This window comes from Anopheles coustani, chromosome 2, assembly GCF_943734705.1.
Source record: "Anopheles coustani chromosome 2, idAnoCousDA_361_x.2, whole genome shotgun sequence".
NCBI lineage: Eukaryota > Metazoa > Arthropoda > Insecta > Diptera > Culicidae > Anopheles > Anopheles coustani.
Window position 1 is genome coordinate 6,484,457 of NC_071289.1, and position 18,433 is coordinate 6,502,889.

The 18,433-nt window shown below is 48.0% G+C and overlaps 1 protein-coding gene across 1 annotated transcript in view; it reads right to left on the minus strand.

Annotated features, from left to right (window-relative positions):
• Nucleotides 1-18,073, minus strand: part of LOC131266133 (protein vestigial) — a 37,401-nt gene extending 19,328 nt beyond the window's left edge. Inside the window, exons 1-5 of the mRNA XM_058268500.1 lie at nt 17,978-18,073; nt 5,066-5,351; nt 3,223-3,310; nt 3,016-3,075; nt 2,780-2,955 (exon numbers count right to left, since the gene is read on the minus strand). Coding sequence (XP_058124483.1) covers nt 2,780-2,955; nt 3,016-3,075; nt 3,223-3,310; nt 5,066-5,351; nt 17,978-18,073 — 706 coding nt within the window. The remainder of the gene's footprint in view (nt 1-2,779; nt 2,956-3,015; nt 3,076-3,222; nt 3,311-5,065; nt 5,352-17,977) is intronic.
• Nucleotides 18,074-18,433: the final 360 nt, after the last annotated feature.

Genomic DNA, 18,433 nt, shown 5'->3' on the forward strand with positions numbered 1-18,433 from the left:
CCTCTGGCCATTTACATGCGCACAACGTAACCATTAAAATAGTTCCTACGCATCGGTTCGCAGTAGGGGTTGGAAAATGGCCTCCACGGTGCATTGGCCAACGGCTTGTTCCGTGGTTGCAGGTCGTTATATTTTGTGAAAGTGATGCTTTCCTCACCGAAGGCAGTTTTATGCCTGTTTCAACACCTTCAAGGCTCACTTTCTTAAAACACACTTCCATGAGGGGGTTGCACTTGGACGCGGCGGAAAATTCAAGCCCACACAAACACACACACACAAAAGTACTTGTAACCGCAGCCATAAAACAAAAGCCCAGGTCACATTGTCGGCTCCTCTTCCGGCAGCGTGTATTGTTGCCCGGTCTGTAAAGGAAGTATCATTTCACACCTCCTTCTCGTCGGTGAGAAGCCCTCCCGCCATCGGAACCCGGGGAACTCGGTTTCTTTGTTATAGCCTTCTTAAGACGGTCGGTCGTAAACACAGCCGGTGTAAGTTTTACGACCGGGGTGCTATAAAGTGCACCCTGATAGCCCGCTCTTCCTGCACTTCCTTTTGCAGGAGGCTAATGGAGTCGTTGGGAGATTTTAATGCGCTGATTTTATGGGCCGTTTTGCAGTCCACCGTGTTGTGTTGAACGGGCCGTTAAAACAATAAATCTGCATTTTAATTGCCACGCGGTATTTCACCCGGGGAGTGTGTGTGATTAAAATAATCTTAATTATACCGATTTGCCACGATTATGCATTTTAGTGCATTTTATTTTCGTTTCTAACAGAGCAGCGTATCGTTTTGGTAAACAAATTTAATTGGTAGTCTGTTTTGAAACGAATCAAATTGCAAACTAATAAAAACCTTGTGTCAAACACTTGCTCAAACAAGGTTTCGTACAGGACATGTCATGTTCAATCAGACCATTTCAACACTTCACCAAACGTCACTCATCTTTCTTGTCTCATCTCGACTTTTTGAAAAGACCTTCCAACCCATCTCCCTTCGAGCTCATTAGAACCCTTGAGCATCCTCCGTTCACTCATAATTGTCCCATTTGTGGGTTAATAAATCATTAACCCTGTCGGTTCCACCCGGTGTCGGTCGGAGTCGCGGGTCCAAGGACCACGCCCGTCATCATAAATAATAATAACAATAATAATAATGATGAAAATAAACGTACTCACCGGGGACTTCGAAATCGTAGTCCCTCCCACCCGGTTTAGAACGACCTCCGCTCGGCACCCCGTTGCGCGATACAAGAGGAAAAACCCCTTTTTCAGCTGCGCGGAAGCGCATTCCTTGTTTGGTTCCGTGTTTATGGCCGTGCGTGCCGATGTTCAACCCCCGCGGTCCGTGCATCAGAATGCGTGCCTTTTTTCCGGGAACTTTATTTTCGACGGACCACGTCGTCGGTCATCTTCGGAGCACCTCGATTAGGGCTTTTCTGATACGCTTGCGACACACACACGCGTGCCCTGATCCCGAGGGCATTGAGCGTTGGACAGCGATCGAATGAAAACGGAGGACAAAAACAAACCTTTTGCTTGCTTCTGTGTTTTTGAACCCTCACCATTCCCTAGAAACGCAACTTCTCTCGAAAGAGATACATTGTTTCGAGGCTTATTTCTTTCTGCTCTTCTTTCGAGCGTTGGGAAATCCATCCGATGCATTGATCCATCAGCTTTTCTCAACCGATTGTTATGCTTGAAATATTGTCAATCGTAAGCTAGTGACTAACCGATCACCAGGATGTAGGAAAGAGTCACGCAAAATTCCCTCCTCAAACGGTGAATCACGTTAACCACCGGATTTAAGGTAAATTCTTCAAGGGTGTGATTCATTCGATAGTAAAATCAAGAAAACGATCAAATTTATTCAAAAGGAAAAGTGTTGTGAATATGTTGTATCTGATGATAATGGATTGATGAATAATCATTATCATATTTAAAAAACAATAATGGTAATGGATTGCATCCATCAAGTTTTTCCACCACCCTTAACCCTTGGCATGTAAAGCATTGTGTTCTTTGGATCACCAAAAACCAACCGAACCATAAAGATGTCAAATAAAGTACCCACAGGCTCCCGGGGTTTTGTTGTCACCCTCCCTTCAACAACAACAACTTCATTCTGGTTACACAAACCCGTTGCCACGTGTTCGTAAACCATCAAACAGATATCGGAAACACAGTTCCGTGCGCCACGAAGTCCTATTAAAAGGCTGTAAAATGTAAAACTCGTTGACACAACGCGACCGCGATTGAAAGCCACAACTGGAATAAACAATCACCCAAACCGGAGCGTTTCATCCCGAGGCCAGATGTCATCTCGTGACATCAACGTTACTTCCGCGACAGTTGGGACCATTGTTTGTGTATGTGGGTTTCTCAAAAGGGGAGCACTTTTTTTTTTCTTGTTTGCCCTTTCCAGGGAACTCTTTAACCCACTCTAACACCTTCTAACACCTTGGAGGAAAATGTTCATGCCCGGGTTTATAGCCAAAAGGGCGCACGGTTTTTATGGCTCTTCCCGTGATTTATATTTACGACCCCGACCTCGAGCTGCTCTTCAACCCATCTCAATTTGAGTTGTTGTTTTAAAGACGCCACCCAAACGGGCGCCATAAAAACTCATAAACAGCTAATTATGGCCCGTTTTAAACCGGGGTGTATCGTTAGTTGAACGGTTGGTTTTCCACAGTTTCCCAAGGTACTTTTCTAATGTTTTCCCGTCAAAGGAAGCGATTGCACTAAATTTAGCACATTGTAAAACAACACAGTTCACTTACCTTTATTGTTTTTATCGCTAAAATTTAACGCCCTAGAAAAGTGCTCGTCCACCGAGCTGGCCGCGTCGCCGGAGTAGTTCGTAAAGACGACGCACGTCGCCGACAGGTACTGCGCCCGCCCATTCCCCGCCGTCAGCATCCCACTTCCGCCGGCCGCCTCGCCACTCCCAGCACCGCTGCCTCCGGCCCCCGCGCTGCTGCTGCTGCTTCCGCCGCTCGCGCCGGCCACCGCCGACGAGGACGTCCCTGCGACCGCCGCCGCCGCTGCCGCTGCCGCCGCCGCCACCGCCAGCCCACTCGCTTCCGAGTGGTGATGCCGGAGGAGATGGTGATGCTGGAGCTGCGGGTGTTGCTGGTGCTGGAGCTGCTGCTGTTGTTGCTGCTGTTGCTGTTGCTGCTGCTGCTGCTGTTGCTGCTGCTGTTGCTGCTGTTGTTGCTGCTGCTGGGCTTGCAGGTGCTGCTGGTTGAGATTGTGGGGCGAGTCGGGCCCGGAAGAGCACGAGCTGTCATTGTGGGCGCCGGAAATGGTCCCTGCGGTTGCATGGAACGAAAGGATGATTGCACGCTGATTAATTTTCCGCCAACGCAACAAGGGTAGGAAAGGTGGGTGTGCTGGGATATATTGATTGGAGGGGCATTAATTTGCGAACCAGTTCAATTAATTAGCTCACACCGGCTGGGGTGGACCGTTTAATTAAACACCACACTGAGGCCCTTCGTTCAATTCGTCCATCAATGCGCGTCGCCACACGCTTTCGGTTCGAATTCGAGTGCTTTCGAGTGGGCTCCAGTGTTGGAGAGATCGATAAATTTGGTGGGTTGATTTCACCTTCGTGATGATGATGAATTGAGTAAGCGTCATGTTTGATTGGTCCATCGAATCCTTGCCGGATGAACCATCTCCATGTTTTTGGCGGGGTCGTGAATGAAAAACACACCCCTCATGGTAAATTATAAAATAATAGTCGATGGGTTTGGTTCAGTATTTATTAAACACGGTTCAATGAATGTTGAGTGGGATGATATGATTTAGTTTCTAGCCGAACGTTTGGAATTAATTAAATATTTGAAAATTATCTACCAGCATTAGGAAATTGTTCCCAAAGCATCGGACACGTTGTAAAAGCCTATAAATATATTTCAATTACATTACCTTACTAAACTAAAGTACATTAACGTACTAAAAACTACATTTTCCAAAAAACTATCGATCCATACAATCGATGAAATGAAAATAAAATTAAAAACACAAAAAAAATTGGAAATATTAAAATTTAGGATGAAAAAACACACATCCAAATTAAAATTAAAGTTATGCAAAACAAAATAACCAAATGTCATCGAAAACACCTTTGCAGAAATTTTATCAATTCTGTATTCATAACCAGTAACCGCCGACTAAATATCCCAAAGGCAAGAAAACCCATCACGAGGGCTGCACCTTTCATCGCTTCCTTACGCCGTTTTGTCAATTTTGAATTATATCTTGAACTTTTCCTTCCTACGTTCTCCACGAAGATGATGGACGGGCAACGTATTTCGTTTTGCTCCCTTTTTTGTTTGTTTGTTTGCTGTGCGTCCAAAGCGGGAAAAAGCTCCAACTGTGCACAGCCGGTTTTCCTTGACGACGTCGCAATACTCTCTCCTCAATTCACTTTCAACTTCGATCGTACTCTCCCCCGATGTAATGCCATTCTCCCTCCCCTTTGTCAAGCGATCGTCCAGTCGATAATTTTATTGCTGTTTATATGACGCTTCTGGAAAAGGGTTTTTTTGTCTTTCCACAACGTTTACGTTCGTTTCGATGATTCGCACAAACAAACATAAATCGATTCGATTGCGACCAGAAGCCCGATAGGTGGCAGATTGCCATGCGACGTTCGGTGGGGTTATTGTATGTTTTGGGTTAATAATTTACCTTTGATCCGACGGCCTTTTTGCAAAACTGGCTCTCTTACCAAACGGAGGGGTTACTCCGTCGTCACCTGCGCTGCGACCAGGTTTGGCATCAGCAAAAGCGACATCAGCAAAACGTGAAGGTGGCACGGCCGCCCTTCCACCTAACCCAAATGCAACCGCGGAGAGCGATCGGAAACGGAAGGCCCAATAAATAAATTGTCCCGGCGACCGTTATCAATCATCGGATCATAAATAATAAATGATGCACTCCAGCGGGCTTTCGCCCTTTACGAAAACGCTCCCGCATTGGATGGATCGATGGCGAAGGGAAAGGGAGGCGTTGGTTTGTTGGTTGGAAAAGCAACGGTTGCTGGATAACGTACGTACCTTCGGTGTCGCTTCGGGCCGTGCTGATGTCTTCCTCTTTGGTGATGTGCCTCTGGAGGGCACCTAGCGGGATGGTCGGGATGGTCGGGATGGCGGTCTGGCTGAGGGAGCTGATCGTCGCCGCGGCCGTATGGGTGGAGGCGGAGTGGGCCGCAGCGGCCGCGACCGCCATGTTCGTGGGGAGCGAGGGTGGCAGCAGCGGGCTGCATGGCGAGTGCGAGCTGGCCGAGGTGCTAGATGAGGCGGCCAGCGGCACGCCGGTCGTGGAGTAGAGATCCTGGTTAAACTGGACGGAAGGAGGAGAAAGAATTGTAAGTAGTAATAGTAGATTATTCGAATTCCGACGAATGTGAGATTGTGTTAGAATTATTTTCTTTATCTTCAAATTAATTACAAATAACCGTAACCTCAAATCAAACACCAAAGAAAAAGGTTCCACATTGCTTCCATCTTCCCATGACAAAGTAATGGGTTCGGAGTTACCATCCATTACGCAAATGACATCGGTTTCAGTAAGGATTTAATCTGATCCCCAACTCAGATGCGAGACTTGCATAAGAACACCACATCAGAGAAGTCCCAACGTGCATTTACAGGCGGAAGTTCAAGGGGTGCCGCATACCACCTCAACCAACCTCAGGAGGACTCACGATGCGAAACGGCACTTCGCAAAACAGCCGATCGCCACCTTTCCCGCATTCCAGAAACGCCTCGCGATGGACCGAAGATAAAAAAACGCAAGCAACATGCAGCAAAACGATAAATAACTGAAGCACGCTTCATCGCATCATGATCGATGCGTACCAATACGGCCGAAAAGCACACGCACAGCCACACGCCGAGAGCTTTGTAGGAATTATGTGGAATTATCCATCCCGCAGCTCGGAGTTGACTTTAGGGGCGATTCCGCGATCGAGCGCAGAGGTTTTCTCTCTTCCTTTTCGCTCGAAACCGCAACTCCATTTCCATTTTTCCCAAACCACCTCCCGAAGCGAATCGAGCAGCCGACCGGCATGCGTCTTATGAATTGCATTCCGTGGCACATACCGATGCGCCCCCGTTTACGTACCGTAACGCATCACGACGTCACGCGCCCGAACGAGGCGGATCCGATCGCACCGATAAGGCTCATTTTCTCGGCGGGGTGCGAGAGGAGGGAAAATAAATCAGTCCAAACACGACGCTACCAGTTTGAAGAATGTTAGTTTTTCGCCATTAGACGGTCCGATGGTATGATACCCAGCTGCCATCATCGATATGTCAACGGAGTGCATGAGGACTTGGTCTGGTTGTTGAGCCGCTATCTCTGTTAGCAGGCTATTTCCATAACCAGCTTATGAAAATGTTGCAATATGAAAATGGGGCTTAAATTCTTTGGAATGTCAGGAGTAGTCTTCACTTCCAATGATCTTAGATCTACACGAACAACCAATGGGATCTTGTAGGCAATCCACAGAAATTTGGGTAGAGGTTAGAAACCTTTTCCAGATATCGATGATGGAGTTGTCTGCGAACTAAGATCTAAAGAAACTCGACTCTGCATCATCTGGACCTCGCCAAGACAAGACTACTTTCACTTGTCAGAACACTAACCTGCTTCTGATGATCAATTGAAAGCTTCGAAGCTTCGCGTCGCCATTGCCATACCGTTGGCAGCACATTAATGCAACGACAGCATCATAGATGTCCCAGTGGGTTACTTATTCCGTGGCATCCGGGCATTAAAATGGTCCTTTGGGACACAGAAGCCACAGCCGTACGCGTCCAGACTAATCAAATCAACCATATCAGCTTTCATCGTTTCACAATGAACGCGCTACGCATACGGATTCAGAGGCGAACCTTCGAGGTACTCGCGGCAGGGAATGCCGAGTTTGAAGGGGTTAATTTAGTGAAACTGGCCTTTCACCGGTCTAGCCATATCGGTGACGGGATGAGGGCCTAGTTTTTTCACCACACCGCGAGAACAGTTCGATTTTCATTTCGTGTCTTCCAGCACCCATTAATCACAAGCGAAACCAGCCGACCACCGGGGACGTGCGTTACCTCCCCGGTATCTTGTCCGATCGCGTCCGTCGCGTTCTTCAATTAGATTCGCATCTTCCGATAACCCAGTCAATTAGTCAATTATCTTGATTAAACGATGACAATCGGCCCGTCCAGAAGCCGTTTGTCGATCCAATCGTCGTGGTCATCGGCCGTGGCGTTGCCGTCGGTGTCGGTGTCGACGTCGTCATCGGTTGCAATATGCGCACCCCGTTCCGGATTGACGCACTGAAAAACTGGTCAGCCCGCATGTTGGGTCCGCTTGGAACTGAATTGATTATTCCCGTCCGCTACCGGGGACGTCCGAGTGAATGAGGTGCAGGACTCTTCCACCTTCGACGCAAGGTGATCGCGACACCAACCAACCAACACCACACGCCGGGAGGATCACAATGCGCAAAAACATCACTTTATACCCTGTTTCGCATCCCTTCCTTGATCGCCATAAGAAGTCAAGCCGAATCGATTGATCGATCGTTTGAGTTTCATGAAATACTCAAGAGGTGTTTCTCATTCTCAACTCATTTGGAAATCTCATTCGGTTATGATCGAAATCGAGAACAAGTTGCTGATCACAGAAATATCAACCAGCATCAGGACTCTAAATAAATCTAAATCCTTTAAATCTAATTCTTCTTCAAGGGTTCATCGAAGGCGACCAACTGACCATACGGAACAAACTACTGTGAGGCTAGTCATATGCCATCACCGGCAATTTCATACACTTCCAGGAATGGTTACAACGATCCGATTTCCAGAACTTCCAACTCCTCCCTGGAGATAAATACGTCCATCTGTTGTGCCTGGATCGATCCATCGATCCCGTTCAGATGGCGAGAAATTGAAAGCGGAAAAGTTAAAACGTACCATGGATGGAAAACCGTCGACACTGTTCGGCGAACAAATTATCAATATCTTTCTTATTAAATTAATATAATTCGCACCACGCTGTGGGTCGTTAACGGGTGTCGCAGGTTGACGTAAGAAAAAGTGCTTGGAAGCAACGGTTGCTGAACGGAGCCAGCGACCACCATGAGAATCTATAAGCCAGTAGGCTCAAAACAGCGCATCCACCTGCACCGGGGGAAACCAAGGCAAGTTGTAGTGACAGACGGCAGCGTGATGTGATGATTACTGCGCGCGGAAGGAGACGTTGTTGGGTGTCATGGCCAGTGCGATCTTTTTACGTTTCCTTAGTGATGAAGGAACCAACGCACTTCAAACCAAAAACAAACTAAAATTTTATGCAAGCAACGAAAATAGTCCTGATAATACGCATTAACAATGCTGAAATTTTTTAACCAAAGATTTAAATGGACATTAAGAATTCTTCACTGATACCTTGCAAAAGGTAGAGTTTAAAATTTTCTTTCAACTCCGTAGAATTCCAACAAATTTTCCATCGCGCAACCTACGAACCTCTAGGAATGTATGATTCGCTGTCCCTCGGAGATACTAATGGAAGATCGCCTGTCACATGGCAGGAATGGCCTGACGAGGGATTGTCATTTACCTCCTCCTTCGCAACCAAGCTAACCCTTCCCTGCGGTTCCGCAAGCAACACATCGGCACCTTCCTCAACCCCGGAGAAGCAGGCGGGATAGCGGGAGGATTGGAACGTTTGGAAAGATCTGCAATTCATATAAGGAGCTGGGTGCGTAGCCCGAACCTACCATAATAATAATACCCAGGTGCCAACCCGGGCATTGATGAAACGATCAAAACGTTCACCCGTGTGATGGGACACCTTACCGACCCTTAGAGAATGTGACGTTGAATCCCCTGCGCAACGACAACAACGGTTTTGCACCTCGCAAGAAACCGTCCGATGCCCGCAAGTACCGGGCTCCCGATATGTCAGTCTATCACACGCATAGTCAGTCAACCAAAATGGACGCAGAAAATGGAGATCACTTCTGGCACCGTGCAGCGTACGGCGTACTCCACACGAGTCATGAGTGCGAAGACGGCACGGGACCAATAAAAAATAGATAGATACTTTACAGTCGGAGCCCCCGGGGCCGAGATCCTTACCAGGGGCAAGAATTTTGATTAATTAATTAAGCGCAAATACTGCGTCCGTGTGCAAAACAACTCCAAACGCTCAGGTCCAAACCGGGACAATTGCTGCACGTGTTGCTGTGCCAACAGCTCGAAAAAGCGGTGGGTGAGGCGGGGAACATAGTGTTGAGGTTGGGTAAAAATATCTGCAAATATGTTGCTGCAAACGAGCCGGTTGGCATGTGTTGCTTTGGGATGTTTCGCAGCTACGTGCGTTTATCTTCCGGAGGATTCAGTTTACTCCTTCCTTTTTGCATCAATCAACGACACGCGTCTAGGTCCTGTGGTATCCCATACGAAAAGATAAAAAAATGTTTTGTGACGAGCGTAAACGTAGTAGTTTATCAAACTTGAAACCACCAGCCATAGGCCTCCAATCCTGTCCAAAGTACGATTCATATTCGGGCAAGATAGTTTTCTGCTAAAGCTCAGGACTGGCATGGAAATCAATGTCGAAATTCCAAGCGTCCCAAAAGCGGCATGCTTCAAAGTATAGTCACTCTGTAGCCATTGATTTAGAGGCTGTACTTCACGACCTCGCAGGTCTCGCACTAGTTGAGAAGCATTCCTAGCAGTAGTTCCGACGATACCCGCATCATTTTAGTGCGAGCTCTAACAAACTGTTCCTAAATGACCGCTAAGGCAGGCCAAGACTAAACAAGCTTCTGGGACCCGTTCGACTATACGGTAGCACAGTCCTGTTAAATAAAGTTGCACAGGTACCTTGCGCTAATTTCCTACAAATAACGGCATTTCCAAAAGTTCATCTGAGCCTGCATGGCTCGATCCAATCGGCTGCAGATCGCAGTAATCAACGCCTGTCTCCGGGCAACCATTGAGCTGTCGTGTTCGCGTGTTGCCACTTGCAGCTAACCAACTAGCAGACTATCACCATGGCAACGTGCCTATAATAAACCTTGCCGACCTGAAGCTCATTAAACAAAATCAAAAAAAGTAGTCCATGACCTCCGTATGACAGGAAGCCGTCAGTCGTCGACAAAAAAACAAACGCTAGCTGCCGCTGCCACGAGATGTCTTCCACCGACACCTCCGCCAGTGAACGTTCGTCGCGTTCGTCGGTGGCGCCCTCGAACGACTCGTTCCAGCAACGAGTGGAAAATCTGCGGGAAAGGTATCGCGACATTGTGCAGGAAGGTTTCTTTCGCAATCTGCAGCACGATTGGTTGCATCGGGAAGCGGCCGAGCCGAACCTCAGTTCCACCCCGACGTACGAGTGTTTGAGCGACCAAAGTGGCAGCTTCATCGTGCTAAATGGTCGAAAATTTCCACTGGAATTTTTCCGCAACGCATCGCCAAAGCTCGCGGATGCGTCGCGAACGGAGCAAAAGGTTGTGTTGGAAAAAATGGACCAACCAAGCGGCAACTCGGAACCGTGGCATCAGGTGCATGGTCCGGAGGATGAGTACTGCAATCCTTATGCAGTTCCCACGCGGGAGCAAATTGCAGCGCAAAATGTGAACAAAAATCGCTTCCACACGGCTCGTTCTCGTGGACGAGAGGCTGTTCGGCAAAGGCTGCACGTGGAGGACCTTCCACTAGACGCAGAACTGCTCGGTCCAGCCGCTGGAAGCAAGTTCGGCACCCGGTTGGCAACGCAGCTCGATGCACACTATCCAAATGAACTCACATACCGGCCACGGATTCGCAACTTTACGCGGACCTCGGCCATCCACAACCTTCGCGAATCCGGGCGCCGGCAGTTTGAAACGTTCTTTCGGCAGGAGTACCTCGTCGGGCAAACGCGAAAACACCAAACCGAGGACGAGTGCTACCGCCAGCTTGGGGAACGATGTGCGGAACTTCAGGAGGCTGTTCGTACCATCCGACAGGAGCGCTTCAGTGCGACCATGCGAATGCTCGACACTGTGAAGCCTTATTTTGAAACGTCGGCTCAACTCGAGCGACGCCTAAAGGAACTCCAGGGCCGTATGACCGGCCTGTGGAACCAGGTGGTGAGGCTCGAAAGCGTTTGGGTGCGACGGTTGAAGCTACAGAACTTCCTCTACCTCATTATGCCGATAGAGTGGCGCGAGCGGAACGACTGGATACATCGGGATGAATCGGGACAATTGGAGAGCTACCCAGTGTCGATAGCACAGCGAAACGTGGCCAACATCCGGGACATCGATGCGGGCAACGATATCTGGGCCGTGAAGCGGTTCTATGAAGAGGAGTTCCTGGCGAAGAACAAACCAATCCACACCGTATACTCTACCCCTTCCGAGCTCCTCCAAGGGGTGGCCAAGCTGAACACCAACTCAATGACGCTGCTCTCTCGATTGGATCTAATGAACTGGGTGAAGACAAACGCCGAAATGGAATCAGCAGAGATTCAACGTACGTTTGCCGAGAAGATACAGTCCATTCGGCGATTCATCCAAGATACGGACGACCGACGCAAGTTCTACAAACAGCGAGCTCTAGAATTAAGGGAACTGTTTGAGAACCTGGTTGAGGGACCTCTGAAAGAGTCCGTAATGAACGCGCGACATCGGGAACTCGAAACTTTGGTTACGGTGACCTACGGAAAGCTGCGTCCGGCGAAAGAATCTTCCAGAACGTCTGTGAAGCTTTCCGGCGAAACTTGTTTCGCGTACATCTTCGACACCGTCCTCCAGCTACTGGCCGCGTTCGACCTGCTTCCGGCGGATTTGATACGCACCGTCGAGCAGAAGGTTCGCTTCCAACGTCGCCAGACCATGCGTCGTGCGGTGAAGGCCGCAGGAGAGGAACAGCGCATCAACCAACTGGCGGTGCAACTTCGACGAGCTCTCGCCCCACCGTACGCCAAACCGTCCCACAAAATCAAACCACCCCGATCACGACTTCGACGCCGGGAAGTACCGCCGGAGGTGGTTAAACCACGCGTTTCCGAACTGGACAAAATCTTCCGAATGGCGTTCGGTCCCGATGCCACCATGACGCCTGAAGAACGTCGGAACTTCGAGATCGACATGATCTACCACAACTACTGCTCGGTGCAGTTCGATTACTTTCTGCGCTCGATCGGCTACGAACCGGACTACAGTGGTGTAAGTCGGGTGGAGCAACGTGACGGACTGGAGGAGAGCTTCTTCAAGCGTCAGGAGTTGATTCCGCGCGTCCAACAGAGGATCCAACAGTGGCTGCACATCCAACAGCTACTGCGGCAGCAGCTATTGAGGAAGATGTCCAAAGAACTTGAGCAATTGGGAGTCACTACCGGAAGGTAGAAGTTGTTTAGTATTATGACTTTTGACTTATTTCGCCTCTTGTCGAATAAAATTCTTGGTAAAAATGTTTAAACATATCCATTTTGTTTCCATCATTCGACTTGCTTGCCAATCGAGCCTTACTCGCCAAAATACTGTTCATACGTATTAAAGAAACTTTATTTCCAGCAAATGCTCCCATTTCTCATGTCAGGAGAACATTTGCTAAAACATTCAAAGGCAATAAACTTCAAGCCTATTTCTATTCACTCATCACAGACATCACAGACAGATTTAGAACCATTCTTATCCAACCAGAAACAGTTGGTAGGACTGGAGTCTACTTCAGAAAACATTGTAAGGCTTACCTTCTTCCCTAGGATCCCTTTGTTCTACCGTACTGCTATGAAGCGTACCCAAAGCCTGTAAGCCTCATGGAAACTCATTCGGAAGGCAGAAAAATAACTTCAATCTATTTAAAATGTAAACCGTAACGGGGCACAGAAATAGTAGCACCTTGTCCGTGTTGCCCGCCTTCCTGTCATCCACTCGCTTCCTGCGTGTGCGCCCCGGCCGGTCGTTTATAATTAGCCACCTCTTCTCTCACACCACGCCCAAGCGTGTTTTTCCTTGCTTTCCTGCTGCTTTCCACGTACATTTATTTCATGCCCGCCACGGCCTCGCTGTCGATGAATGAATAATTTTCATCGTTTTTTAAACGCGCGTTGTAAATGGCTTGTTTTACCTCAAACCCGCAAACGTTCCACGTTCCCCGGCGCCCCGGCGATGGGAGACTGCTCGCATTTTCCACTTGTGTGGCCGCGAGAAAAGCTCACATTTTCCCTTCCCTTCCATAACCCGTCGGTTACGTCGGTTCATCAACATTCCTTCCTCACTCTGTGCCGTGTGTGTGTGTGTGTAGGTTCCTTCGTTCCTTCCTTCCCATTCCCCATCCATTTTCCACTGGGAAAGCTGGGTGACTTCCTTCGACAAGGCAATTTCCTACCACGATACGTACGTACGTCGGTTATCAGTCGGCTCGAATAGCGAATTACCACGATGAACGATGACGGATCCATTGTCATTGTCGATGAAGAAGTTGTCGCGCTCGAAAGGTAAGCACCTGTGCACTAATGTCTCTTGGTGTGTGAGTGTGTGCTTCCGAGGACGATCGCTTTCGCATGTTAATCGCATTCCTTGGTCGGTGAAAACTACAACCCCGTCGCGAGTTCTAGGACAAATTAGCAAACAATGGCCCTCGGTAGTCATCGTCGTTGTGAAGGGATGGAGAAAAAACTTCATATAAACACACACACACACACACGGATGCACGGTTGCACGGGAAGTAGTTTTCCGAAACGGAAGACTCTATTCTTTCCGAGCACCACTGCAAGATGGCCACCAGCAAGTCCGCAAGCGGTGCGACCAAACCAGACCGCGTTTCGTGGAAAATACGGGCACCGTAATTAGAGCATAATTAATTCCGCTCCTTCCTTCACCCCAAAGCTCGTCCCACGTCCCAACCCGGCCAGCCAACCAAGTGCAATTATATTCCCCAACAAGGCAACAACGGAAGGCGGAGGGCTCCAATTGCGCTCCTCAGCTGGAAATGGCCGTGTGACGTGCGATTGTGGTGGTTGTGTCTTACATCAAAATGGTTTCCTAAACCGGACGGTTGGAACGTGGGGGGGAGATCGCGTGCGGGTTCGGGATTTGTTCTCGGGCGGCCCGGGGGCAGGTCAAAATGGATCCCTCGAGGTGAGTTCTGGGTGAAATTAATAATTAATTTTCTCATTAAATATTAATACCACCTTCCTTCGGTTGTGGCTCAGGTGATTGTTGGAGTGGGACCAACGGGTTGCAGCACACCTTCCCCCCTTCCAGAAGGGAGTTGTTCCTTTTTGGCGGGAGTGCCAACGCAAAAAAAAACGACACACCGGCACTATTCCACGCTTTTCTTGGTGGAGAGTTGGACCAACAAAAAGGGGCAGCTGTGAAGGAGCTGTTTTTCTCCACTCGAAGAAGGCGTGTGAAGTCTGACTCTGCCGGCCAAGAGCTGTGTACCTCGAAAACCACTCGTCCGTGTACGCCCGGAGTAGTTCCTAACTCCCTGCCGGAGCAAAAGCAATTTCCAACGCATCAATCAACTGAATACTCCATCTCACCCGGAGCTCAATTCCAGCGTGGTGTAGCGTTGGTTGATTTAATTTTTCCTAGCTTTATTAAATTAACGTCCCAAATGAGCCAGACACTGAACATCCAACCTTTTTTTCCTTTTCTTTCACCCCACCCGTGAGGTCAAAGCAGTGGCCCACAGCCAATTGTATCCACTTCAAAGGGCGCACAGCATAAATGTTGCTGATATTTCAAATTTAATCAACCTGATTTAATCATAACTACCGTGAGGTTTACCCCCATCCACACAACCAACAATTACTTGTGTTGTTTATTTTTTCCGAATTTGTATTAACGGAAAAGTGGAGGAAAAACGAATAAATTGTTTCATATTGAACGAACCACAGCAGGCCGCGGGTCGACCAATGGCAACGGCAATTACTTGTGGCGAATGGGGCAGTAAATTTGATAAATTAAAAGCATAATTGTTAGTATATTTCAAGCCGGCGGGGTCAAACACACACAGCGTGAATTGAACTCATTACGCTTGATGAAGCCTTTTCCGGTACGGGGAGAAGGGAGCTGCCCGTGATTTAACGTAACAAATTATTTTCTTCCAGTTCGATTGTTTGATACAATGGAAGCTACTTTCGCAGGTGTATTCAACTCTCCGCCAGGTGGCGCTTGATAATTTTACTTCCCGAATTGCCCTGGTTTTCCTTCGTTACTTGAGGAACGTGCGGGATAATTAATATCCTACAATTCTTTCAATCATTTGGGTCCTTTTTTCGAAGAACCACAACCGAAAACCCGATGGAATGGGAATGCTAATTTAAATGTAAATCATACGCACACATCTGCAGGACATGGAGGCGCCCAATCACTCATCGACTCGAAATCGACATACAAGAAATGGTAGCAAAAAGAAAATAAATCGATGGGTTGGTTGTGGAATAAAATAATTACAACCTGCCCTCCCTCCACCCATCCGAACCAGCAAGAAAAACCTCCTTCTCTTCACTCCCTTAGACCTCCCACCTCCTCTTGCCTCACGCAAACGCATCGAATTCTCCGCGCGCAATGCCAGCAGAAAACAGCATTTGTGAAATTGTTTCAAACCCACTGTGCAATAAAAATATTTCTTGTCCACTCCACTCTCGCACTCGCGGGGTCTCGCTGTTTTCGCCAGCGTGGCATTTCCTATCTCTGGCAACTTCTTGCATTTTGTTTGTTTTTTCTTCTTTCGCTTCTCACCGCGTCCACAATCCGCGTGAAACGTTGGTGCGGCCCGCTTTAGGGTGCGTAACGAATGCAGGTTTTGTTATTATACGCATCGGTCCACTGGATCGGTGCTTGGTGGTGGTGATGGTGGAAACCCCCTGCTGTACACACCTGATCGAGCTGAATGTATGCAACTCTAAGCCAGCCAGTGTCACAAACGCAAGCGCCCCGTGGTGTGGCAGTCGGGCCTAGGGCCACCACCACCGTGGAGTCCTACGCTTGGGAGGCTAGACTAGTCCGAAAGAGTTGGGCAGCACCTTGTCGAACCGCTCAGCTCAAGGCGATCAAGGGTGTGCATTAGCGTCAAATGCTTTTATGCAGTCAATATGTTACAGGCGATCGCGGCATGGCATTCATCATAACCTCTGCTATTTGGCACTTTGAGGTGTACTTATAAGTAGTTAAGCAAAGCCACTTTTTATTGTTCTAAATGTTTTGAAAACGTAAATTAGCTTAAGTAAACATTGCAATTATAAAAGCAAAGGAGATTACCAATGTAAATCAGTTAATATCACAACGTAAGATCGGAAATAGTAAACTAAAAGATGATAAATTATTACTTGAAGTAGATCGCTTGGCTGACTTACAATTTTACTAATTTGATTGCTTTTAATCTCAAAGAAACATAACATAAGACATTCTTAATCAAAACATGTTGGAACATTTGATGTTCGTTGCCTGTAAAACTCTTTAACTTGTGCTACTTTTTAATTGTTTTAAAACCCACAAGTCATGACAAAGGCACCTACACAACTCAACAACGCCTTTACCCTGTTCCTCTATAAATCACTATTTCTTTCTGTCTCGCTGCTTGTAACTATTCTTTTCAGATAAGACCCTTTCCTTGACACCTGGACAAGCGTGTCCGGAGCGTCTAGAGGCCACCGCCGAAGGGCACATTCGATTCGAGAGTGTCTATCGGGTGGCTTCATGATGATACGGAGCCCTTTTTTCTCCACCACCCCCTCCAATGGTTTGACGTATGGCCGTTCACATGTTTATGTCAGGCACCTTTTGTCACGTGATGTCGCCACACCGGTGACTCGTTGTCTAGTCGCTTCCATCCATCGATGGACAAGGGGAGGAAAGGAAGGAAGACCCGAGACCCGAGCGCCACCATAAATTTTGCAGCGCGTCGTCGAGGGCTCGTATATTAGTGTGTGTTGTCGTTTGGAAGTGGATACTTGAAAAGGCACCCGAAGAAAAGATGGAGGCAACGGGGAGGTACTAAAACCAGATGGGTTGAACAACGAAAAAACTAAAACATACACACACACACTAACGCTAGATGAAGGAAGGCAGATAGGGAGAGAAATTTATGCGCAAAGTTACCCATCACAATTTAAAAGCCGTTTCAATAAATTTTCACTCACAGCGAGCTATACATTTCACGCCGGCTACCGTGAGCCCTTGGAATGTGTGCACGGATGACGCCGATGGTCATGGCAGATCATTAAGATTAAGATTGCCCGAACGCTTCCAAAGGTCCTTCAGGATATTGACCAGGGATTCAGTGGAAAACAACGGGAACATTAACAATCCCTGCAAGTCCTGCTGCAGGCCATTACAGCGGTGGTTATCTAAAGTAAGCTCTCGGAACAACCAACAACCAACATTAAACACACACACAACGTTTGCAACTGGTCCGCAACATTGTCTGGAACTAATCGTTACGGTAGCATCAGACATTACGAACGTATATCTCCATATCGCTACCGGGACGGCCTCTCCGGAACTGGTTCCAACAGGCCGTAGGGAAAGAGAAGGGAAAAACGCGTCCGATAAACACACACCGAAAGCGGTTGGAAACCGTCGGAAGAGAGTCCCGGCACAAAAGCCCCGGAGCTTCGAGAGTACGACGGTTAGACAACGCAACCTGTTTGTTGACTCGTGGTGGACTCGATTAAAGTTGATGTTATTGCAAGCCGGGGGAAAACACCGGTAGCTTCGGTGAAAATTAGTACATCGCTTTAAATGGTCAGTGGTGATTAATTAGTTTCTAATCTGCGTAACTGAACGGAAGGATGTATGAAAAAAGCGTTAGATAGAACCGTTGGGTGTGATTGCAATTAAAGTTGGCAATCGATTTATGATGCGACTTTTATGTCGTTGTAACGACTTCGTTCGACTGCAAATCATTCGTATTCTATTAACCTTTTACTGAGTTCTAAAGTTGAGTCTTTTCAGATCGACTTACCCTTTCATACTGATAAAACGGTCGACTCGGTCCGGCACGGCCGTACAAATAAGGATAGTATGCACCGTACATAACTTCCGGGCAGGACACTGCCATTGCGCTCGAACCGGCCAGTCGCGACCCGAACACCCCCGTCCGTTTAGTCGGGTCTGAAGAGGCACTGGAGTCACGTGAAGCGTTGGTAACGGGGTGGCCACTCCTAGAGGCGTTTTCCACCCGGCCACTGTTTTCCTCGGCGTACAATTAACCAATGCTCCGACAAAGTTCAACCACCATTTGGAAACTGAACTCCGATTCCTTTATTTCCGCTTCCGGGAGCTAACTTGCTGGGCTCATATGAACTTAACTGAGCTAAACTGCCGACGGCGTCGGCTCGACGAGGAGCACTACTGAAGAACTGACTTCCCCTTCACTTCGGGCTTCGTTTGAACAATTTTCACCAACACTAATTCAACG